At 43.2% G+C, this 25,743-nt stretch overlaps 1 protein-coding gene across 3 annotated transcripts; it reads left to right on the top strand.

The window, feature by feature from the left end:
• Window positions 1-24,896, top strand: LOC138802071 (putative methyltransferase DDB_G0268948). Of its 3 annotated transcripts, none has more exons than XM_069985212.1 (7): window positions 1-153; window positions 6,594-6,739; window positions 20,936-21,099; window positions 21,207-21,420; window positions 21,904-22,004; window positions 22,776-22,913; window positions 24,705-24,896. In XM_069985212.1, the coding sequence occupies exons 2-7, from the start codon at window positions 6,629-6,631 to the stop codon at window positions 24,790-24,792; spliced, it is 816 nt and encodes a 271-aa protein (XP_069841313.1). In that variant the 5' UTR covers window positions 1-153; window positions 6,594-6,628; the 3' UTR covers window positions 24,793-24,896. The 3 variants fall into 3 exon arrangements, with proteins under 3 accessions (XP_069841313.1, XP_069841314.1, XP_069841312.1); XM_069985213.1 differs by lacking the exon at window positions 1-153 and adding an exon at window positions 1,112-1,160; XM_069985211.1 differs by lacking the exon at window positions 1-153 and adding an exon at window positions 2,224-2,311.
• The last annotated feature ends 847 nt before the right edge of the window (window positions 24,897-25,743 follow it).

The raw sequence follows: 25,743 nt of genomic DNA, 5'->3' as shown, positions 1-25,743 counted from the left end.
AGGAGGAGATCGGCTGCACAAAGTCTTTTTGCCGAGGCTTCCGGTCCTAGGATGCTGATCAGCCAAGAGAGGATGAGAAAACAGTATACAGAGGGTTCCTGGGCAGTCCCCCTGGAGGAGCAAGCTCCACCTACAGACTGCCTGCAAAAGAAGGTAAAGGAGAACTTTGTAATTTCCTCTATGTGTGTGTCTCTTCCTGTATTAGTATATATGTGCCTGACTGTATTTGTATATGTGCACAGCATTGGTTTGTATGTGTATATGAGACTACATGCATGTGCCTGTGTGTACAGCATTTGTGTGTATGTCTCTGTATGGTTATATATGTGACTGACAGTATGCGTATATGAAACAGTTTGCATGTGCCTGTGTGTAAAGCATGTGTGTGTACAATATATCTCTGATTTTATATGTGGCTGACTGTGTGTGATATGTGACTGTGTGTATCTCTATGTATGTATGTGCCTGACTGTGTATATGTGACCGTATGTATGTGCTATTGTGTACAGCATGTGTGTATGTCTCTGAATGGCTATATATGTTCCTGACCGTATGTAACTGTATGTGTCTCTATGTATGTATGTATGTATGTATGTGCCTGGGTGTATATACAGCATGTGTATATATATGCCTGAATTTATACTTGTGTCTCTATGTGAATGTGACTGCATATATGAGACTGTGTATGGTCGGCATGTCATACGTTTAGAGAAAACTTGTCCATGCAGTGCACATTGCACCACAATTTTTCTTTTTTTTTTTATTTACTGGAGTGGGTGGGGGATTTGGTATTTTAGAAGGGTGCTTTGTATGTCAGGGCTGCTTTTTAGTCCCAGTCCGGCCCTGGGGCTGATCACTATCACCCACCAGACCAGCTCCACATGCCCAAGAACCCATATCATGATTGTTGGTAATAGCTTGGGGACAACCATAAATACCAGAATGGTGGATGTCCTGTGCAAATTTCCTCATTTGGACATGCACAAACACATTCCCAAGGAAACACAATCATTATAGGATATGACCAATCAGGACCTGCCACAATGTAGTAAATGGCTGTAAGGTGTATAAAAAGAGGGTCCAGAGAGATGATGTTATGCACCAGGGAACCATTAAGAAGAGGAACCACACAGCTGTTTAGACTGACAGACCGCTAGCTGGTAGATCATATCCTTATTATTATTATTATTATTATTATTATTATTATTATTATTGTGCAATTATTGTGCACATGTTTGTGCACATGTTGTGCACATGTTTATATATGTGTATTGTTGTCAGTTTAGTCTATTGTATGTTGGTGGATTATTGTATGTTACTTTCAAAGGGGTTGTCCAGCGAAAAAATTTCTTTCAAATCAACTGGTATCAGAAAGTTATACAGTATAGATTTGTAATTTACTTCAATTAAAAAATCTCAAGTCTTCCTATACTTATTAGCTACTAAATGCTACAACATTTCCTGCATCACATTTAGTAGCTAATAAGTATGGGAAGACTTGAGTTTTTTTTTTTATAAAAGTAAATTACAAATTCTATATAACTTTCTGACACCAGTTAATTTGAAAGAAAAAGATTTTCGCTGGACGACCCCTTTAAATGCATGCTGAAGAGTAGGAACCTTATAAGGAGGCATAGACTTATGTACTGTGTGATGTAAAGCTTTTGGGCGACATGATTATTAAAGATGTTAATTGAAGCTAATTTTTGCGATATAGGGTCCATTTACATAGAAACATTATCAGACAAAGATTTTAAGCCAAAACCAGAAACAGACTATAAAAAAAGAACAGGTCATAAAGGAAAGACTGAGATTGCTCCTCTTTTCAAATCCATTCCATGCTTTGGCTTCAAATTGTTGGCAGATAATCTTTCTGTGTAAATGGACCCATAGTTGTGGGTATCCATGTGCATCAGCATATGAATACAAACATCTATAAACTGAGGTACCAGTGACTATGGACCGGTGACCAGGAGTGGGTCAAAAACACAGAAATTGCGCAAATCTTTCCATTATAAGTTTTCTCTGTTGGTTCCACTATTGGCTTTGGCTAAAGATATTGACCAAAACACTGTAGGGGAGATTTATCAAACATGGTGTAAAGTGAAACTGGCTCAGTTTCCCCTAGCAACCAATCAGATTCCACCTTTCATTTTCCAAAGAGTCAGTGAAAAATGTAGAGTGCAATCTGATTGGTTTCTAGGGGCACCTGAGCCACTTTCACTTTACACCATGTTTGATAAATCTCCCCCTGTGTGTGAAAATGGCCTTAAACTCGCTTTGGGACTGTAGAACATGTGCTGGATTTGAGGTAGTTTATAATTGGCAGAGACTTCCTGTATTTTTGAAGAATTCCCTTCAATGTGTGCTGTACAGCGTCCTAAAGGGGAGAAGCTTGGCCATTCACATTCAAAAGTCCCTGGGTTGATGATGGGCAGAGTCTTAGGGGCCTATTCCACGGAGCGATAATTGGCCGAATCGGCCAAATTCGGCTGATTACCGCTCCGTGGAATAGAGAGAACGATCAGCCGATGATCGTGTCATTGGCTGATCATTCATTTAGGTTCAAACCTAAAATCATCGGTCGCCACCTGCGCATCGCTAAGTGGAATAGCGGGTGCAGCGGATGACCAACGATTTCACAAACATCATACATTACCTGTCCAGGCGCAGGTCTTCTTCTCCCGGTCCGACCTGACAAACCACTCAGCCAATCACTGGCCAAGACCGCCGCGGCCCGTGATTGGCTGAGCAGTCTGACAGTTCAGACAGGCCGCTCCGAAGCTGATGCTGCTGCGCAGGACCAGGAGAAGGAGAAGACCTGCGCCTGGACAAGTAATGTATGAAACAAGGGCTGCAAGGACATCGGTAATGATGTCCATGCAGCCCTCGGTAACGATTGTCGGGCCGTGGAATAGGCCCAGTAAACGGGCGCCGATCTGGGAAATCGGCACTCATTTACATCGTTGATCGGGCTCTGCTCGGCCCGTGGAATAGGACCCTTACTGTCTAAGGCTATGTTCACACCCAGTTTTTTTGCTCAGAATTTTGCCCCTCATAGTGCAACCAAAACTAGGAGTGGATTGAAAACACAGATAGGCTATGCTCACACATTGTTGAAATTTACTGGATGGCCGTCATTTAATGGCAAATAATTGGCATTATTTTAAAACATCGGCCGTTGTTATGAAATAACAGCCATTATTTGTCATAAAATGATGGCCATCCACTAAATTACAACAGTGTGTGAACATAGCCTTTCTGTGTTTTCAATCCACTCCTGGTTTTGGTTGCAATATGAGGACCAAAATACTAAGCAAAAATACTGTGTGTGAACTTAACCTAACTGTATGATCTGTAACCAAAATGAGTCCAAACAATGTCCAGAGATGCTACCATGCAAGGAAAAGAATATTTAACGTCCTGAGACCATCCGGATATCTAATGAGCCTGTTCATACTTAGCAGTATTGACCTAAACATCCCAATGAACTGAAAGATACTGTGATGCCTTTATGTCTCTTAAAAATGTCACAGAACCCTTACGAGATAGCAGTGATTTAAAGGATAATACGACTCTTGTCTCCAGTATATATACTGTGTGCCTGTCTGTGTAAGCAGTATATAGAGTGTGTCTGTATGTGTATATGTGACTGTAGGTCTGTGTAGGCTGTATATACAGAGTGTATAAGGGTATGTATGTATGTATGTATGTGTATATGCGCCTAAATGTATGTCTGTGCTTTTCTGTATACGTGTCTGTAAGGCCTCTTCATCTTCCTCACACCCCCAGCCAGGGGCGTAACTAGAAATGGCTGGGCCCCATAGCAAACTTTTGATTGGGGCCCCAACCCCCTCAATCGACCACTACGCCATAAACACACTCAGCTCTACACAGGTTCTGTACACCATATAAATTACAGTACAGTTATATTAGGTGACTCACAGGGGACGTCTTCTCTGATCTGAGTTCTTTCCTTTTCATCTTCTCCATCCGTCCTGGGCCATTATGAGAACTTCTCCGAGCCACGAATCCACAGAATCTGCCAGACAGACATATTAGACTCCTCACTCTGGCACCAACCTCATCTCTATACACACTGCACATCTGTACTGTCCCCTTTACACCCTCATTTAGTGGGTAGCCTGACTCTATGTGACCCCCTAATAATATATGCCCCCCTCTGTGTATTCCCTCTCCCCCTAATTTGCCCCCCCAAATAGATGGCCCCTCTCCCCCCATGTTGCCCTCCTTATAGATGGCCCCCTCTCCCCCCACCCTCCCTTATAGATGGCCTCCTCTCCCCCTCCATATAGATGGCCTCCTCTACCCCCTCCCTTATAGATGGCCTCCTCTCCCCCCTCCTTATAGATGGCCCCCTTTCCCCCCACCCTCCCTTATGGATGGTCCCCTCTCCCCCCACCCTCCCTTATAGATGGCCCCCTCTCCCCCCACCCTCCCTTATAGATGGTCCCCTTCCCCCTCCCTTATAGATGGTCCCCTTCCCCTCTACCCTCATAGATGCCCCCTCTTTCCCCCTACCCTCATAGATGCCCCCCTCCTTCCCCCACCCTCATAGATGCCCCCTCTTTCCCCCCACCCTCATAGATGCCCCCCTCTTTCCCCCCCACCCTCATAGATGCCCCCCTCTTTCCCCCACCCTCATAGATGGCCCCCTTTCCCCCCCCCCCACCCTCATAGATGCCCCCCTCTTTCCCCCCCCCACCCTCATAGATGCCCCCCTCTTCCCCCCCCCACCCTCATAGATGCCCCCCTCTTTCCCCCCCCCCCACCCTCATAGATGCCCCCCTCTTTCCCCCCCCCCACCCTCATAGATGCCCCCCTCTTCCCCCCCCACCCTCATAGATGCCCCCTCTTTCCCCCCCACCCTCATAGATTGCCCCCCTCTTTCCCCCCACCCTCATAGATTGCCCCCCTCTTTCCCCCCACCCTCATAGATTGCCCCCCTCTTTCCCCCCCCACCCTCATAGATTGCCCCCCTCTTTCCCCCCCCACTTTTATAGATTGCCCCCCTCTTTCCCCCCACCCTCATAGATGCCCCCATCCTTCCCCCCCACCCTGCAGGCTGATAAAAAACAAAACTTAACTCACCTGACAACACGCTCCCACGTTGATCCTCACTCCTCCTGGTCTGTCCTCGGCTGCTGCGCGGCTGCCGGGGGTGTCGCGTCTTATCCCCGGCAGTGCTCGCATCCCAGAGCTCCCTGCGCGCCGGAACCGGAAGTCAGGGCCCAAGGCGCGCAGGGAGTTCTGGGATGCGCGGCTGCCGGGGATAAGACGCGACACCCCCGGCAGCCGCGCAGCAGCCGGGGGAAGACGGAGCCTTGATCGGGAGGGCCCCGCGGGCCCCCCTTGTGGCCACTGCCTGGACCCCAAACAGCTGTAGCACCCGGGAGGCCTGCTCGGCCGCCGGGTGCTACAGGCTATGTGAGCTCCGGGGGCCCGCGCTACGGGCCCCCGATACGGCGGGGCCCCGTAGCGGCCGCTACGGCTGCTACGGCGGTAGTTCCGCCAGTGCCCCCAGCCTAACTTTTGGAGCTGCAAAAATGTAGTCCGTGGAGCCTCAGTTGTGACTCTCACAACATGGGAATAGCCAGATATCCCTAGCCTGTTGCCCATAGGTGCCTCCAGATGGGGAGATCACCAAACCAACCTGATAGATAGCCCCTTAAGTCCCACTCAGTTGTAAGTATTGGAACATATATAGGGAAACACCAGGGTGGCCCCTTTTTCATGAAAGTCTAACTCTGTTGCCAGCATTGCAACATGATAAGGTATTACCAAGGCAGGCATTGATCCAAAGACAGCTGTTTTGGGGTATTTGTCCCTCATCAGTGTGGAGCAGGATTCTGGCTAGCGGGGGCAATAAAAAAAAAAACAGATCAACAAAACACAGCAATTGCTGAGCTCAGGGAGATCAGTGAAAAAATTTCAATGAAGTACTCAATCAAGAGTCACCATTGGTGCCCCCTAAAAATTTAAAAGGAATCTTTGGAGCCTTGGTTGTGAGTTTCAAAACACGGGAATAGACAGATATCCCTAACTTGTTGCCAAGGGATGCCTCCAGATGGGGATATCACCAAACCACCCTGAAATTTTTAGGGGGCAGGGGGAGACTCTTGATTGAGTACTTAATTAAAATTTTATTACTGATCTCCCTGAGCTCAGTAAATGCTGTGTTTTGTTAGCTCTTGAAGCCTTTTTTAAATGAAGCCCCGACCCTTCACCTCACCTTATTTACTAACAGACTTATGCAGGTTCAAAAATTTCAGCAATGTTTGCAATTTTGCCGCGGGCCGCATTTCGAGGGGAGGGGGGGGTAGGGGCATATTTTTGTGTAAACCGATTGGTTTGCACACAAATCTGTGCCTTTTTTCCTGGTGTATGCCAGGATGCATACTGATAAATGTCCCCCTGTGTCTCCTTGACCTTACAGCTATCTAATCTGGGCCGGGAATTGGAGCTTACAGGTTCCCTTTAAAGTAATGGGGTTTTATGTGATTGAAAATTGTGGCTTTGGTAACTTGCCTACTTTAAAAAGAAGAACATAAATGTTTCTATTTGTTTTACAGATTTTTACATAACTGTCAACAACCAAAGCAAATCCATGGCAGTCCATCTGTTCAAGAAGATTGGATTTTCTTCAGTATATCATAAGTATATGATTCCAGCCCCCAGTGATATCCTCAATATGGTTTTGTCCTATGTAAAAGAAAAAGTAAGTATAATAAGAAGATATGGTTGTGAATGAATTAATCAAATCCTGTTTATATGTAATGTTAAAAGAAGACCTGTCTGTTTTTCTGATCACAATGGGTCTCACTGCTAAACCATGCAGTGATCCTGAGAAATAGTTAGTTGCAGTGTGTACCAATCCTTGGTGGCTGAAGATCCAACTCATAGACTGTCATTTAAATATGACTTTCACTTCATTTCAGTTGAGTAAAAATGCATACTGCCGACCCTCTACCAGGCTATATCTCAGGATGGCAGCAATGAGACCTGCTGTGATCAGTAACTTCTGACATTTCAAAACTTATTACAAATGCCCATAACACTGTAAGGTTCATATAAAAAAAAATTATTATTATTGCTGGATATATACGTCTTATTGAAAAAAATAGGCCTTGTTCCCATACAGTTTTTTTTCCGTACATTTTTGGGCTGTAAAACTGCTATTTTAGTCTAATTTTTACCTTAAAGCGAATCTTTACCCACAATGTGCCCCCCAAACCCCTTGAACTGTCGGATAGCTGCTTTTAATCCAAGATCTGTCCTGGGGTCCGATTGGCAGGTGATGAAGTTTAAAAAACAACTTTTAAACTTGCAGCCCTGTGTCAAATTGCCATGGCCTAAAGTGTCAGTGCCCTAGGCCTGCACTGCCTTTTCATCCCTCCTCCCTGACCTCTTCATCATGAGGAATGTCCCCAGGCAGGATTTTTTCCTATTAATCATTTGTCATAACACTGCACATGTGCTGGATCGTTAAGGCCCATGTGCAGTGTTCAGACAAGTGATGATTATCACTGATCCTGCCCAGGGGTGGAGCGATGGATAAGCGGTGCAAACCTACTGCATAGACACTCTAGGCTATGCCAATTTGACACAGGGCTGCAAGTTTAAAAGTTCTTTTTTTGGACAATAACTTCATTAAAACTGAATTAAAAGCAGCTGTCCAAAGATACAAGCAGTCAGTGGGGGGCAGATTGTGGGTACAGAGTCTCTTTAGGGACCAGAGCCCATTTTCAAAGTATGACCTTTCTGACTTTATTCGGTTATACCTCTGTGACGCATTAACTTATCCATGCAATTCTGAGACTTTTTGTGACTCATTGTACTTTAGGTTATTGTTAAATTTTGTCCGATATCCTTAGGATTTTCTTGTGAAAAATGCTCCCTGTGCGGGTTATATTAGGATAATTTTATTGTCAGCGTCACCATGCATACCAGATAGGTGCCCTTCTTTATCTGCATTGGGGGCTATTGTGGTGTTTATATTGTTTTATATATATATATATATATATATATATATATATATATATATATATATATATATATATATATAAATAAAAATTTATGTGTATGTATATAATTTTTGACATTAACTGACAATTTACCATCTGTTTTTCCCCCTTTTCCAGCCAGGCAAAAACAAACAAACAAACAAAAAAAACCCAGCCAATTATTATTTTTTTTTTTTTCTAAATGTTTCCTCCTCCTTCCTTTCCCCTCTTTAGGCTGCGTTCACACTACGTATATTTCAGTCAGTATATTTCAGTCAGTATTGCAACCAAAACCAGGAGTGGATTAAAAACATAGAAAGGATTTGTTCACACAATGTTGAAATTGAGTGGATGGCCGCCATTTAATGGCAAATATTTGCTGTTATTTTAGAACAACGGCTGTTATACTGAAATAATGGCCGTTATTTACTGTTATATGGCGGCCATCCACTCAATTTCACCATTGTGTGAACAGATCCTTTCTGTGTTTTTAATCCACTCCTGGTTTTGGTTGCAATACTGACTGAAATATACATAGTGTGAACGCAGCCTAAGGCTGGGTTCACACTATGTATATTTCAGGCAGTATTTGGTCCTCATGTCAGGTCCTCATAGCAACCAAAACCAGGAGTGGATTGAAAACACAGAAAGGCTCTGTTCACACAATGTTGAAATTGAGTGGATGGCCGCCATATAACAGTAAATAACGGCCATTATTTCAATACCACAGCCGTTGTTTTAAAATAACAGCAAATATTTGCCATTAAATGATGGCCATCCACTCAATTACAACATTATGTGAACAGAGCCTTTCTGTGTTTTCAATCCACTCCTGGTTTTGGTTGCTATACAGCCTCAAATATACAGCCTCAAATATACATAGTGTGAACCCAGCCTAAGGGTGCGTTCACAGAATTTGTGCAGATAACCTCCAGTGGATTTTTTGCGTGCTCCCGCCTGAAGATCCGCTCATCAGGCTTCCTTCTGTGCTCAGGCAGATTTCACCGTCCGCCCAAAGAACTGAAGTTTTCACGCGGATTCTGTAGTATGAACGCACCCTAACTGAGATCCATTCATAACTTCTAATCAGGTTAACCTGATTCCCCCACTCCTCTGTTACAAAAGCTGAGGTGCCCATCTATTTTTTAGACAAAGCCGATTAACAATAAACGAGTTTTTGGAAATTACCTGAAATCGTTCAACTTAACACACAGAATGATAGTCATTAGTTACGATCACAATTGCAATCGTAATTACAATGGTTTATATACTCTAGTATACGAAAGACCATAATAATAAACTAACGATGAGTGCATACACCAAAAGATTAACAAATAATAAAAGGTGACTTTATGGTCAGCTTAAAAAATTCAATCAAAGACGCACAAACTATTTTTCAATTGCTGCCTGCATACACGCAGAAAGATTATCATTTAGATTTGAATTATGTATCAATTTTTTGCGCAATAATCCCCCAGTGTTATAGAGCTCCAAGACTTTCCAATCTGACACAAAAAAACACTTTATTCACCATGGTGCATCTCCTCCCCTGGACCATTTGTTCCCCTAGTATTACCCTCTCAAGTCAGGGCTCCTCTGAATGTTTTTATTTTTTCACCAAAATAGTCTTGATTTCTTCCCAATTGTGGACATATCCAGAAGAGATATATCAGGTCTGCCCTTTCCATTCTGCATCTCCCCATTTTACGTTTATAATTACCATCACTCTGTACTATCTCAAAAAGTCTGTGTTGTTTTGTTTTTTTTATTAAAAGAAAGAAAGTCCATTACTTTTTTACATACTTTCTCCTTCCAGTATCCCTTATGGGAAATTGTCACTGTCATTATAATTCTCAAATTCTAAATCAACAGTAGATGTAAAATAAAGCAAATTTTAAATATATATATATATATATATATATATATATATATATATATATATATATATATATATATATATATGCTTTAAAACAAAGCTATACCAGGCCCAGTCGCCTGAAGGCTCAATGTGTCCATTAATCACATGACTGCCTTCTCTGTGGCGGGCATATGACCTGAGAAACTTGGGACTTCCTGCGTTTAGACTAAAAAAAAAAAAAAGTCTAAACATAGGAAATGCTGTGTTTTTTTTATGATAACAACAACAAAAAACACTGACTAAATTGCAAACTTGCTTTTTATCCTATCTACTGTTGATTTAGATTTTGAAAGTTATAATGACAGTGACAGTCTAGTAAGGATTCCAGCTCTACAAATTCTCCTGCCTGAGTTTATAAGTAAACAGACATAACCAATCCTTCCCCTTAGAACTTATTCAGTCTGATTCTAATTTACCAAATACATCTTTTTTCTCCTTCTTCATTCATTCAGAATCTTTGTTGGTGATAAAGTAGGTTACTTGACACACTAGATACACAGGTATCAAACTCCGGCCCTCAAGCTGTTACAAAACTACAACTCAAGTTCCTATTACACAGGGAGATATTAAGGAGCAAACAAGCACTGTCAGTGCTCGTTTGCTCCTCATTCCCCGCTTGCTGCCGTCGCTATTACAAGCATCGGCAGCGAGCAGGTGAGAGCTGGCAGGGTGCGTAGAGGTGCGGGGGGGTAGTCTGCGTGGAGCTGTGGGGGGGCTGCCCGGGTGATTGCTAGATCGTCCGGCAGCCCATAGCAGGTAGCAGCAGTCTGCTTCCAGCGCTCATATTCCACGGAGAGACTGCTGCTATCCTGGTCGTTTGTCTTTCAACATGTTGAAACGTTCATGTCGGCTGATAGTTGTCTATTACACTAGATGATTATTGGCCATAATGGCTGATGTCGGCCAAATACGGCCAATAATCGTTTAGTGTAATAGGGCCTTAACCTCTTAAGGACATATGACGTACCGGTACGTCATATGTCCGCACTTGCACTTCAAAGCGGGGCCGCGATCCCGGGTGCCGCGAGTAGCCCGGGACCGCTGCTATTAGCAGGCGCGGTCTGATCGCCGTGCCCGCTAATTAGCTAATCGGAGGCAGCTGTCAAAGTTGACAGCTGCCTCCGATTACCGGAGGCAACGTTTCCCTGGGGTCTAGTGGGGGAGATCGCTCCTCCGGGACCTTGTCCCGGAGGAGCGATCTCCGTTACTGATGCCGGCCGGGGACGCGTCCAAGATGGCGCCGTCCTCGGCTCGGCACTCGTTCGTTTTCGGCTGCAGCAGCCGAAAGCAAACGAGTGCCGATCTCATGGATCTCTGCAGCATATCTATGCTGCAGAGATCTCAATGAGAGATCACAGTGTATATACTAGAAGTCCCCCAGGGGGGCTTCTAGTATATGTGTAAAAAAAAAAAAAAAGTGTTGTTAATAGTAAAAAGCCCCCTCCCCTAATAAAAGTCTGAATCACCCCCCTTTTCCCAGGTTTTAAATAAAAGTAAACAAATAAATAAATAAACATGTTTGGTATCGCCGCGTGCGTAATCGCCCGAACTATTAATTAATCACATTCCTGATCTCGTACGGTAAACGGCGTCAGCGCAAAAAAATCCCAAAGTGCAAAATTGCGCATTTTTGGTCGCATCAAATCCAGAAAAAATGTAATAAAAAGCGATCAAAAAGTCATATATGCGCAATCAAGGTACCGATAGAAAGATCACATCATGGCGCAAAAAATTACACCTCGCACAGCCCCATAGACCAAAGGATAAAAGCGCTATAAGCCTGGGAATGGAGCGATTTTAAGGAACGTATATTGGTTAACAACGGTTTGAATTTTTTACAGGCCATCAGATACAATATAAGTTATATATGTTATATATTGTTTTAATCGTAACGACTTGAGGAACATGCATAACAAGTCAGTTTTACCCCAGGGCGAATGGCGTAAAAACACATTTCCCCCAAATAAAAGAAATGCGTTTTTTTTTCAATTTCCCCACACTTTGAATTTTTTTCTGGTTTCGCAGTGTACTTTATGCAAAAATTCAGCCTGTAATTGCAAAGTACAATTAGTGACGCAAAAAATAAGGGGTCATGTGGGTTTCTAGGTGGAAAAATGCAAGTGCTATGACCTTTTAAACACAAGGAGGAAAAACCGAAAACGTAAAAACGAAAATGGGCCACGTCCTTAAAGGGTTAAAGGGTTAAAGTGTCACTGTCGTGAATTTTTTTTTTGCAGAAATCAATAGTCCAGGCGATTTTAAGAAACTTTGTAACTAGGTTTATTAGCCAAAAAATGCATTTTTGTCATGAAAAAGCAGTTTGAAGCTCTCCCCCTGTCTTCATTGTTCTCCTATTGAGAGAGCTGAAGAAAAGACAAAACAGGACAACAAAGAGTTAATCTACAAATACCTCACCTGTTATCTCCTGGGACAGTTTCCAGTGACCTGTCTGAGCTCGGATTACAGCTGTCACCCAGCTCCGTGCCTGTAATCCTCTGTTATCTGCTTTCTGCTGTCGGCTAACTCCCTCCTTCCTCCTCCCCCCTCCCCTCTCCCTAGAGCAGACAGGGTACAACTCATGCAACAAGTCACAATTTTCAGATTTTTTTGCAGTGGATGGAAGAGAGGAAGGAGGGGGGGGGGGGACCTGGGAAAAGGCTTTTTACATGCAGATAATGGCATATTTGGCTAATAAACCCAAGTACAAAGTTTCTTAAAATCGCCTGGACTATTGATTTCTGCAAAAAAAAAATAAAAAAAAATACGACAGTGATTCTTTAAGGCTTTGGCTGTCCAGACATGATAGGGATTGTAGGTTTGCAACAGCTGGAGGGCCTGAGTTTGACACCTATGCACTACAAAATACAAGCAGAAATGTGGAAGGGCAAAACCCCCCACTCACAATAGTTTGACAAAAATTACTATACTTAGCCTGATTCGATTCCTCCCCCACATAAGTCTATTCAGAATGTGTTCAATTTTTTTTTAATCATTTATCGCAAATCTACACTAGAGCTGCAAACAAAAATTGTATTGGGGAGAATCACCATCTTTACAAGAGCAGTTCTGGCAGACAGGTCAACCCAATTGAATGATGTCAAAGTTTGAATCTGGGGCTAGGAGCAGTTTTTTTTTTTTTTTTTCAATTTAAAAAAAAGAGAGAAAAAAAAAAGAAACACATTTGGTTATCCTGCAGAAATGTTTGAACTATCAACCCTTAGAGGACCGGCCAATTAAAATTTTTGCGTTTTAACTTTTTCCTCCTTGTGCTTAACCCCTTAACGACATCGGGCGTAAACTTACGCCCTCGCAGCCTGGTACTTAACGCACCAGGGCGTAAATTTACGCCCGATGTTTACCCGACCGCTGCGTGTAAACACGCGACGATCGGGTAATGATGGCTGCTGTTACTAACAGCAGACCACCGTAGCTTGCCGGCACGGGGGGGTGATTAACCCCTCCGTGCCGACGATCGCTGTAATTGGCTGATTTATCCAAATCAGCCAACTACAGTGATTTTCCGGTTCCCGGGTCATCGGTGACCCGGGGACCCGGAATTTAATGATGATTGGTGCTGTCCGAGACAGCACCAATCATCATTAGTGTGTATACTAGAGGGGGCCATGGTGCCACCCCCCAGATCGCTGCTATTGGCCGGCCAAGCCCGGCCGGCCAATAGCGGCGATCAAAGTAAAAATAAATATTTTTACTTTGATCTGCACGCCTCAGTCGGTTACCTGAGGTGAGCAGAGCAGGTGTGTGTGGTGTGTAGTGCACCATACTCACCTGATCGTAGCGTCCGGTGCGGCGAATCGGCGATTCCGTGGCGTCCGCGTCTTCGTTCGGCGTCGGCTTCTTTCCACGTCATCGTTCGGCTTCTTCGTTCGGGTCTTGTCGCGTTTTTTCCGGAGATCTTCGGCTATTTCCGTCAGGTACGTAGTACTGCCCCCTAGCGGCTGGTTAGTGTATATCATACACTAATCAGTGGCTTTGGGGTGAAGAAATAGCATTTTTTTTTTTTTCCCCTCAATTTTTTTTTTTTTTTTGCGTCCTTTCGCCGCTGAGTGCCGATCAGCATCGCACGTAAGTGCGCCGCTGATCAGCAACTCCGCTTTTTTGGCGTAGGGGTTTTTTTCCCCCCTTTTCCCCCTTTTTTTTCTATATCCTACCGCCACTGTTTGCTGAAAAGTACCGCACATAAGTGCGGCATTTATCAGCAACTCTTTTTTTGGCGTAGGTTCCCCCCCCCCTTACTGTGAAAAACACGTAAAACACAAAACACTACACTACACTACCACACATTACATTACAATACATCTAATAAAGCTTTACACTACACCACTACACCACATTACATTTACATACCCCCCTACCCCAATCCCCGTATAAAAATGTCACAGAAACGATTTTCGGTGGAAGAGGCGTACGCACTTATCGCCTCTGACACCGAAACAGCCAGTGAGGATGAATGGGGGGATCCTTCATTCCTCCATTCATCCTCATCATCATCATCCAGTGATGATGATTATCCACCACGGCGTCCAAGGAGAACGCCTCGGGCTGCCCCCCAGACAAGTCATCCCATCTCGCCCCCTGCCCCCCAGACACGTCATCCTATCCCACCCCCCGTCCCCCAGACAGGTGACCCCATCCCGCCCACCGTCCCCCAGACAGGTGACCCCATCTGGACCCCAGACCCCCAAAACCATCAGCCCTGGATTCCTGGCTTTACGGCAACGGCGGGAATCCAGGTTAACCCCACAGGTCTCAGAGAAATAGACTTTTTCAAACTCTATTTCTCTGGTGACCTTGTAAATTTGATGGTGGTGCAAACAAACCTGTACGCGCACCAATTTATAGCCCAGAACTCCTCCTCTTCTTTTGCTAGGCCCATGGCGTGGACCCCTACTGATGTAGCCGAAATGACTAAATTTTGGGGGCTCCTGCTGCACATGGGCCTAGTGAAAAAAAACACAATGCGGCAATACTGGAGTGGGGATATTATATATAATACCCCACTTTACAGAATGGCCATGGGACGGGTACGATTCGAAACCCTCCTAAAATTCCTGCATTATAATGACAATGCAAGGTGCCCCCCACGAGATGACCCCTCATATGACCGACTGTACAAAGTACGGCCGGTCATAGAGCACTTCTCATCCAAATTTACTGAGATGTATATCCCAGAGAAATACATCTCAGTAGATGAGTCCCTCCTGAGCTTCAAAGGAAGACTCCATTTCCGCCAGTACCTTCCCAATAAAAGATCGCGGTATGGCGTGAAATTCTACAAACTCTTGTGAGAGTACCTCAGGGTACACTTACAGATTTAGAGCGTATGAGGGTAGGGACACCCAAATCCAGCCCCCAGAATGCCCCCCCATCCTCGGAGTTAGTGGGAAGATCGTTTGGGAGCTGATCTTCCCACTGCTGGATAAAGGTTATCACCTGTATGTTGATAACTTTTATACCACCATCCCCCTGTTTCGGTCACTCGCTGCCCGAGCTACAGTAGCTTGCGGCACGATCCGAAAAAACCAAAGAGGCCTCCCAAGTCACCCTGTTAGAGAAACAATGAGAAGGGGTGCGTGCAAGGCCTATTCCTGTGAAAACATGTTGTTGGTCAGTTATAAGGACAAGCGCGATGTCCTTATTCTGACCACAATTCACAGGAATAGCACCACCCCTGTCCCTGTACGTGGTACCACAAACGTGGTGAACAAACCTGATTGTATTCTAGAGTACAATCAGTATATGGGAGGAGTTGATCTCTCAGATCAAGTCCTCAAGCCATATAACGCCACGCGAAAAACCAGAACGTGGTACAAGAAGGTGGCCGTACATCTGGTACAAACAGCGATGTACAACGCTTTTGTGTTGTACTGATGAGCCGGCCACCAGGGGAAATTCCTTGATTTCCAGGAAGCAGTAATCAAAGCCCTGATATTCTGCAGCCACGGAGCGGGCCCCAGCGCTTCTGGATATGAAGGACCCCGTATCGTAGAGGGACAACATTTTCCAGGTGAAGTCCCCCACACTGGAAAAAAGGGGAGATCCCAAAAGAAGTGCAGAGTGTGCCACAAAAGGGGGATCAGGAAGGACAGCATTTACCAGTGTGACACCTGTCCTGATCACCCTGGCCTCTGCATAAAGGATTGCTTCAAGGCGTACCACACGTCATTGGAGTTCTAAATTTTCAATATTCTGTCCCTTATTCTTATTTCAGGGGTCACGTTGATCCAGGGATTAGTCTGATTGCCATTATGGAGTCGGGAAGGAATTTTTCCCCTGTGATGAGGCTACTGTTTTCTGCCTCACTAGGGTTTTTTGCCTTCCTCTGGATCAACACAGGTTGAATTTGATGGACTCCTGTCCTTTTCAACCTTATAAACTTCTAATTGGCCCAATACCCCCAAATTAATTAAAATTGTTCCTTTTCCCCAACTAAATAGGCATGGCCCCCATTCCCATTAGAGGATGCCATGATGCAATTAGAAAGCCCCTGTGCGGCCAGGACAGTACAAACCCCCCACAAGTGACCCCATTCTGGAAACTACACCCCATAAGGAATCTAACAAGGGGGGCAGCGGGGATATGCCCCCCTGGTGACGGGCACATTTGTGCTGTGAAAGTGAAAAAAATAGTATTTTTCATCTTCACAGCACATGTTCTACATATGTGCTCGTCACCAGTGGGGTCCATATGCTCACTGCACCCCTTGTTAGATTCCTTATGGAGTGTAGTTTCCAGAATGGGGTCACTTGTGGAGGGTTTCTACTGTCTTGGCAGCACAGGAGCTTTGTAAATGCAACATGGCCTCCGTCCTCCATTCCAGCCTCTAAATGGCGCTCTGTCCCTTTGGTGGCTTGCCCTGTGCCCATATGGCACATTATGTCCACATGTGGGGTATTTTCGTACTCAGGGGAAATTACCCTACACGTTTTGCATTTATTTTCTCTTTTAACCCCTTTTGGAAATGAAAAATATCAAGGCTGGACCAACATTTAGTGTAAAAAAAATATATATTTTTACACTAAATCATTGATCTAGTCTTTATTTTTTCATTTTCACAAAGGGTTAAAAGATAAAATAAACACTAAATGTGTAGCGCAATTTACCCCAAGTATGGAAATACCCCACATGTGGACATAAAGCATCATGCGGGTGCAGGGTAAGCCTCCAAAGGGAAGGAGCGCCATTTGGCTAGAATGGATGGTAAGTGCCATCTCGCATTTACAAAGGCCCTGTGTTGCCAAGATAGTGGAAAACCCCCAAAATTGACCCCATTCTGGAAACTACACCCCTCAAGGAATCTAACAAGGGGTGCAGTGAGGATATTGACCCCTTGATTACGGGCACATTTGAGCCGTGAAAGTGAAAAAATGAAATTTTTTACTTTCACGTCACATTGTTCCACATTTGTGCCCGTCACCAGTGGGGTCCATATGCTCACTACACCCCTTGTTAGATTCCTTGAGGGGTGTAGTTTGCAGAATGGGGTCACTTGTGGGGGTTTACCACTGTCTTGGCAGCATAGGGTCTTTGTAAATGAAACATGGCCCTTGAAATCCATTCCAGCCAAATCCAGCCTCCAAAAGCCAAATGGCGCTCCTTCCCTTTGGAGGCCCGTCTTGCGGCCGCAATGCGCTTTATGTCCACATGTTGGGTGTTTCCGTACTCGAAACAAACTGCTCTACAGGCTTTGAGCTTTTTTTCTCTTTTAAACCCTTGTGAAAAGGGAAAAAATCAAGTATAGACCAACATGTAGTGTAAAAATGTTTTCATTTTTACACTAAATCATTGACCTAGACTTGGTTTTTTCATTTTCACAAGGGGTTGAAAGAGAAGAAACAAAACAAAACGCGTAGAGAAATTTCCCCCGTGTACGGAAATACCCCACATGTGGACTTAAGGCACTATGCAGCCGCAAGACAGGCCTTCAAAGGGAAGGAGCGCCATTTAGCTTTTTGGGGCTGGATTTCGGTAGAATGGATTTCAAAGGCCATGTTGCATTTAAAAAGTCCCTGTTCTGCCAAGCCAGTGAAAACCCCCCACAAGTGACCCCCATTATGGAAACTACACCCCTCAGGGAATGTAACAAGGGGTGTAGTGAGCATATGGACCCCACTGGTGACGGGTACAAATGTGGAACAATGTGGCTTGAAAATGAAATATACATTTTTTACACTATAATGTTGGTCTAGCCTTGAATTTTTCATTTTCACAAGGGGTTAAAAGAGAAAAAAAGCCACAAAATGTGTAGAGCAATTTCCCCTGAGTCCGTAAATACCCCACATGTGGACATAAAGCACCATGTGGGTGCAGGGCAAGCCTCCGAAGGGAAGGAGCGCCATTTGGATTTTGGAGGTTGGATTTGGCTAGAACAGATGATGAATGCCATGTCGCATTTACAGAGCCGTCGTGCTGCCAAAACACTGGAAACCCCCCACAAATGACCCCATTCTGGAAACTACACCCCTCAAGGAATCTAACAAGGGGTGCAGTGAGGATATGTACCCCTGGATGACGGGCACATATGTGCCGTGAAAGTGAAAAAATGAAAATTTTTAATTTCACGTCACATTTTTCTACATTTGTGCCCGTCACCAGTGGGGTCCATATGCTCACTGCCCCCCTTGTTAGATTCCTTGAGGGGTGTAGTTTCCAGAATGGGGTCACTTGTGGGGGGTTTCCAGTGTTTTGGCAGCACGAGGGCTCTGTAAATGCGACATGGCCCTTGAAATCCATTCCAGTGAAATCTAGCTTCCAAAAGCCAATTGGCGCTCCTTCCCTTTGGAGGCTCGTCCTGCGCCCCCTTGGCACTTTATCGCCACATGTGGGGTATTTCCGTACTCGGGAGAAACTGCACTACATGTTTTGTGTCTTTTTTTTCCTCTTATCCCTTTGTGAAAATGAAAAATTGAAGGCTAGAACAACGTTTTAGTGTAAAAAATAAATTTTTCTTTTTTCACGCCATATTGTTCGGAAAATCTGTGAAGCACCTGTGGGGTCCAAATGCTCACCGCACCCCTTGTTACATTCCTTGAGGGGTGTAGTTTTCTAAATGGTGTCCCTTTAGGGGTGTTTTTTAGGTTTTGGCACCCCAGAGCCTCTGCCAACCTGAAGTGGTACAGTCAGAAATGACCAAATATAACGGAGCCATTGAAATGCACTAGGCGCTCCCTTATATCTGAGGCTTGTGGTTGCGTCAAATAGCGCAATAGGGCCACATATCGGGTATTTCTATAAACTGCAGAAACGTGGCAATCAATATTGGGGTGCATTTCTCTGGTAATAGGTTTATAAATATGAAAAATATTGGATTACAATAAAATCTCTGCACGGAAAATTAAAATTTTCAAATTTCTTACACACTTAGCTTTTATTTCTGTGACTCCCCTAAAGGGTTAAAACACTTTCTAGATATGCTTTTGCAGAGTGTGGGGGGTGCAGTTTCTGAAATGGGGTGCTTTGTGGGGCTTTCTAACATACAGGCCCCTCAAATACACTTTAAACCTGAACAGGTCCCTAAAAATATCTGATTTTGAAATTTTACTGAAAATTTGGAAATTTGCTGCTTATGTTTTAAGCTTTCTATTGTCTAAAAAAAATGAAAGATCGTTTAATAAATGCCGCCAACATAAAGTAGACATGTTGCTAATGCTATTTAATATATAATTTATGTGGTATAACCACTTTCTGTATACGCAAAAAAGTTTCAAAGTTGGAAAAATGAATTTTTTTAAAATTTTTCACGTTATTTGGGTTTTTTCCATAAAGATTTGTTATAAGTATCGACTCCAATTTACCAGAAATGTAAAAAACAATATGTCACGAGAAAACAATCTCAGAATCAGCCGGATAGGTAAAAGCATCCCGAAGTTATTAATGAATAAAGTGACACTGGTCATATTCATAAAATTTGTCTCTGTCATTAAGGCCATTTCAGGCTCTGTCCTTAAGGGGTTAAAATGCCATAGCAGTTGCATTATTTCACCTAGGAACCCACATGAGCCCTTATTTTTTGCATCACTAATTGTACTTTGCAATGACAGGCTGAATTTTTGCATAAAGTACACTGCGAAACCAGAAAAAAATTAAAAGTGTGGTGAAATTGATACAAAACATGTTTATTTTTTATTCATTTTTATTTAGAAAATGGGAAAAGGTGGGTGATTCAAACTTTGCAGCCGAAAACAATAGAATGCCAAGCCAGGATCAGCGCCATTACGGCACAGACCCTGGCAGGTAACAAATGCGGGGATCGCGCTTCCCCCACACTAGACACCAGGGAAGGGGAAAAGCTGCCCTTTAAATGCAGATGGCAACTTTGACAGCTGCATTTAGAAAGCTAATTAGTGGGCATGGCGATCGGACTGTGGCCGCTAATTGCCGTGGTCCTGGGCTGCATAAAGCACTTGGGATCGCTGTGGTTCAGAGCAGGGTTGCTGCGCGCCCCCCCTCTGAACTCCCCTAGCGACCCCAGGACGTACGGGTATTTCCTGGGTCGTCTCCTGTTATCAAAACCTTACAGTGAACAGCATAAAAACAATGCTTAACAGAACAAAAGTAAATAAATGAAACTTCTTTCCATACCAAAATGGTAAAAAAAAATTTACCTTGACACCGGAATTCCTCCCCCCCCCCCATAAAACCCTGTTTTTCCCAACTTTAAGCCCCAAATCAGACCCACATTCACGTTTGTCGCACAACCAGAAGACCAAGCGCCTGCAAGATAAACAGCACAGGCCTTCCTTGTCAGTTGCAACACTAAGACACAGTGGGTTTGGTTGATTCATCTGTTCTGGAGGCTCAAGTGTACAGACAGTTCTTTAGTGGTGCGCCCTAGTGTTTCAAGAGAATGTACATGGAGAACAGAAAAAACACATTCCAAGTGATTGTATGCACCTACCATTTACAGCTGCCAGCATAATAAAGGTACACAGAAAGATTTTCAGTTGTACTTACTGTCCTCTGCCCTTTTCTATAGACAGATGGGAGACCTCTTGAAATGGCGGTGGATGTTGGCTGTGGGACTGGACATTACACTGTTCCTCTAGCTCCTCACTTTAAGAAGGTCCTGGGAGTAGATATCAGTGAGGCCCAAATAAATGTGGCTAAACAACATACATTAGCAAACAATGTGTCGTACATGTGAGTAGTACACTGGAATTACCAATTCTGATATTTTATCCAATATGACATAATGAGAGGATTAGATGCATTCATGACACTGGCAATGATTTTTCTCCTGTCTATAGGGTGGCCCCAGCTGAGAAGTTACCTATGAAGAATGCTTCTGTGGACCTGGTGAATTCTGCTCTTGCTGCTCATTGGTTTAAAGCAGATGAATTTGTCAGTGAAGCAGTTCGAGTAATGAAGACAAAAGGATGCCTGGCTGTGCATGCTGCCTATCCAAGATTGGACATTAAATATAAGGACATGTCACATGACCTAACCGAAGTAATGGCAAAGGTAACATATTGATTTTACTGAAGATGAGTTAGAAAACAGAATTTACATACCCTCCATCTATAGAGAATATGTGCAACATCCACTTTCAGTTGCAATTGTTATCACAGCAAAGGCAAGACACTTGGAGCTAAGTCACTAATAATTAATAATAATAATAATAATAATAATAATAATAATAATAATAATAATAATAATAATGAATAGTCTAGTCTCATGTGAACGGCTCCAGAATCTTTTCCAAATGGGGCTGTTTTGTGCTGTTTAGGGGGTCTGTTATATTAGAGGTTCATAACTATGTGGGGCCTTTACGAATCATAGCAGTGTGGGTCAGTCTGGCACTAATAAAATCCTAATTAAATATATATATATATATATATATATATATATATATATATATACTGTATATATATATATATATATATATATATATATATATATATATATGTGTGTGTATGTGTAATTAGTATCTTCTTTTTTCTTCAGGCGTTCGATACTTTGTCCCAGTATTATGATTACAGCATAGAAAATGTGCTTTCTCAGTACCGTAATATATATGAAGCTGTTCCACTAGAAGACAAGAAGTGGTAAGTTGTGTGTTTTTTTTGCTTCTTTGTTGCATTATTATTATTGATCTCAGTGTCATTGATCAGGAGATATAGCTGGGCATAGGACACAGCAGCAGCCCAATCCATTCTCCAGCTGGCCACTAATTTCGACCATCTCATAGATTTACATACATCTGAATAAGCCGATACTGGGCAGATGGATAGCTTATTGGTGGGGTCGGGAGGTGTTTGTTTGTATGTCTTTGAAGGAGCTTTGTTTTCTTCTTGTGCCCAGGGGAAAAGGAGTGTGTGTGTGGGGTGGGGGTTGAGGGTTGGTATTATAGTGCCCATGATTCTCCCCAGTCTCCCCTATCACCGCAAATGCTGCTGGTGGAGGCCCTGGAGTATGTGCTCCAGGTGCCCTCCCTATAATCTGACTCTGTAAGGGGGTCAAAGAGTAAGGCTGCATTCCCACATCACCTGTTCAAATGTTCCCACTAATGTGCCGCTTGGTAGTGTCAGTACAGTAGCCGGAAGTTTTGAACATGTTTCGAACTCCCAGGATCAAAATGATACATAAATGCCGTAAATTCCTGATGCCGGCCCACAGCTTCACCATCGGTAGGGTTCCGTAATTTACAGGATGTGGGAATACAGCCTAAGCCCTCTCCCTGTGTATAAACATAGTGCTTTCCCATCAATAATGGTTCAAAACATGTTGTTCTGATTAGTGTGAATAAACTATTATTGAAATATCCCATTTTGTGCATTTTGCCATATGTGTGCTTGCAGTTTATGCTTTTCTTACAGGATCACAGATATACCGGTGAAAATTCAGATCTCCGTTCCTGAAATTGTTGGATTGATCAGATCAATGTATATGTATCAGGCATTCTTGGAAAAAGATTTGAAAGGAGCAGAAGAATTTTTTATACAGACTAAAAAAAGGTGCAGTATAAAAACAGGTTACATGTCTGGACGGTAACCATAGAAAAGTTACAATCTAACCCCAACTGAAGAAAGATTGCTAGAAATGTATAGAAATAAGATGGCTGGCTGCTAGACTTGAAATGTATGCCAGCTATGATCTGGTCAAGACTAGTTGAAATTTTTATATCAATTTGTGTTGTAAAAGTGAATATGTGATGGTCACACCCCTCCCACTGATAATGAATGAAAGCAAGAGAAGTGCTAAAAGAAAGTTGCAAAATGTTTACACAAAATGGTGTTTTCTTTTTTTTGACAGAAAGTTGTTTTGAATAGTTCAGTAAATTTCCTTCCATCCTCGTACGTCCTGGGTCGGGTAGAGGAGTTCAGAGGGGGGGGGACCCCGCTCTGAACTGCACTGTTCCTGGCTGCTGTCAGCAACTGGGAACCGCAGCTTTTAGCAGGTGGCGATCTATTAACAGGATTGTGATGCAATTGCGGAGGGGATCCCTGCTTGTTGCCTGGCTGGGACTCTGTGCTGTAATGGCACTGACCCCCCCCCCCTCAGCACTTCATTGCTATGGGCTCCAGCAGCCCAGAGCATTGCATCACTGATCTCATGGACCTATGTAGTATATATGTACTGCATAGTTCTCAACGAGAGATCAGTGCAGTTATATTTAAAGTCCCCCAGGGAGACTTCTAGCATTCTATTAGTGTTGTGTGTGGGGAAAAAAATCATCAATACAATAATAAAAGTTTAAATCACCTGTCCCCTCCCCCCCTTCCCATTTTACAAATAAAAATTAGAAATTATAATGGCAAATTAGTATGACATAATTGTAATGGGTGGACCTCACACTAGGAGGTGAATCCCCTGGATCACCAAGGACTGCTGACAAACCTTCTACGAGGAGCGGAGTCTAAGAAGCCCCTGGCATCCACCAGAGCCTGCCGCAAGGCAGGATGGGCTTCGCTGTGGGAAACTCCCAGGTCACTACCCTCAGAGAAGGTCCCCTGTGACCACTGACTGATCATAGTGAAGGAGCACAGGAGCCTGGAGCTAGAAGATGCTCTCTCCGTTCATACTTCGAAGTACAGTATGATGACAAGGCACTGTATAGACTGGAGCTGAAAATCAGAAATGGAACAAGATCCACATGGCTAGAAGAATGCTAGGAACTGGCAGATAGCAAGGGAGCACAGACGTGGTTTGTTGACTAAAACACAACAACTGAGCATAGATGTGTAGGTGGTGGCTATATACCCTCAGGTGAACAGGCTAGAATTCTCCAGAACCTGTGGGCTGAACTATAATTACAGGTGAAGAGGTGCACACCTGCCACTAGAGGGAGCATAATCCTCCTGGAGGCCAGCTCAGAGCAGGTGAGTGTAGAGATGTTATGTTGCAGTCTACTGCTGAAGACAGCTGCTCACATTTTGTCCTGTAGGTGCTTTTATTTATTTATGGACAGCTGTCATTTTGAGGAAAAAATACAGTTGTATTTTGATAGTTTAGTTGTATTTTGTCTCATAATTACAATCGTCCAAAAATAAAGTTGAAAACAAACTTTGTGTTACAATAGCCTAGATCTGTGTAAACCTCTTGCCACCAGAAAGAGTAATAGGTTAACTGCTAAACCATTCTAGACTACCAGGGATATTATAAAATATGGAGTAGGAACCACTGACTCATAAACTACTACTATTATGTACATGTAGAAAGCTGTCAGAGTATAATTACAGGCAGAATGAATACAATGAATTTTTTTGTTTTCTATGATTTGACAAATTAACCTTTTATCTTAACAGATTCCAAAAGATCCTTGGAGAAGAGACTGATTCTGCGCAGCTGGACCTTTATTTGAAATACTACTGTGTCCTTGCTTGCAAACATTAACATGCAGACCTGCAAAATCCATATACTGTATACATGAAGTTTTATTTTTTTTCTTATATTACTGTAGTTTTTTTATATGTATGTTAAGTTAGGCACTACATACGAGCATCAAATAAATGTTAAGTGATTGGTATATTACATTTGGTGCCTCAGACGCCATTGGTGTTTCTTTTTTGAATTGATTGCCGGAGGCCATTGGTGTTTCTTTTTTAAATTGATCATCGTTAATCATTTTGGTTTTCTACTTCATCTGGCCAAGACCACCAGGAACATTTTTTCCAGTCACAGATGTCTTTGGGCCCTTAAAGTGTACCCATTGTTATAACTTGCTTTATATCACATCTACTTTTGGTTTAGATTTTACAAGTTCAATACAATACACATTCATTTTTTTTATCATAGAAAACACAGCACTTCCTGTTCTTTGACTCTTCCTCTCAGAAAACAGGAAGTCTATTGTTTTCCAGGTCATCTGAGCGCAGATGGACATATTAACCCTTTAAGGACATGGCCCATTTTCGTTTTTACGTTTTCGGTTTTTCCTCCTTGTGTTTAAAAGGTCATAGCACTTGTATTTTTCCACCTAGAAACCCCCATGACCCCTTATTTTTTGCGTCACTAATTGTACTTTGCAATTACAGGCTGAATTTTTGCATAAAGTACACTGCGAAACCAGAAAAAAATTCGAAGTGTGGTGAAATTGAAAAAAAAAACGCATTTCTTTTATTTGGGGGAAATGTGTTTTTACGCCATTCACCCTGGGGTAAAACTGACTTGTTATGCATGTTCCTCAAGTCGTTACGATTAAAACGATATATAACATGTATAACTTATATTGTATCTGATGGCCTGTAAAAAATTCAAACCGTTGTTAACCAATATACGTTCCTTAAAATCGCTCCATTCCCAGGCTTATAGCGCTTTTATCCTTTGGTCTATGGGGCTGTGCGA

The sequence above is a fragment of the Dendropsophus ebraccatus genome, chromosome 9 (assembly GCF_027789765.1).
Source record: "Dendropsophus ebraccatus isolate aDenEbr1 chromosome 9, aDenEbr1.pat, whole genome shotgun sequence".
NCBI lineage: Eukaryota > Metazoa > Chordata > Amphibia > Anura > Hylidae > Dendropsophus > Dendropsophus ebraccatus.
Note: the sequence above shows the minus strand (reverse complement) of the source record. Positions and strands in the feature narration are given on the sequence as shown.

Excerpts from the sequence above, each read along its gene's own strand:
- LOC138802071 (XM_069985212.1), top strand. The coding sequence starts at position 6,629 with ATGGCAGTCCATCTGTTCAAGAAGATTGGATTTTCTTCAGTATATCAT. Across the intron at positions 21,421-21,903 it reads TAACCGAAGTAATGGCAAAG|GCGTTCGATACTTTGTCCCA; the intron begins GTAACATATTGA and ends TTTTTTCTTCAG. Across the intron at positions 22,005-22,775 it reads CCACTAGAAGACAAGAAGTG|GATCACAGATATACCGGTGA; the intron begins GTAAGTTGTGTG and ends CTTTTCTTACAG.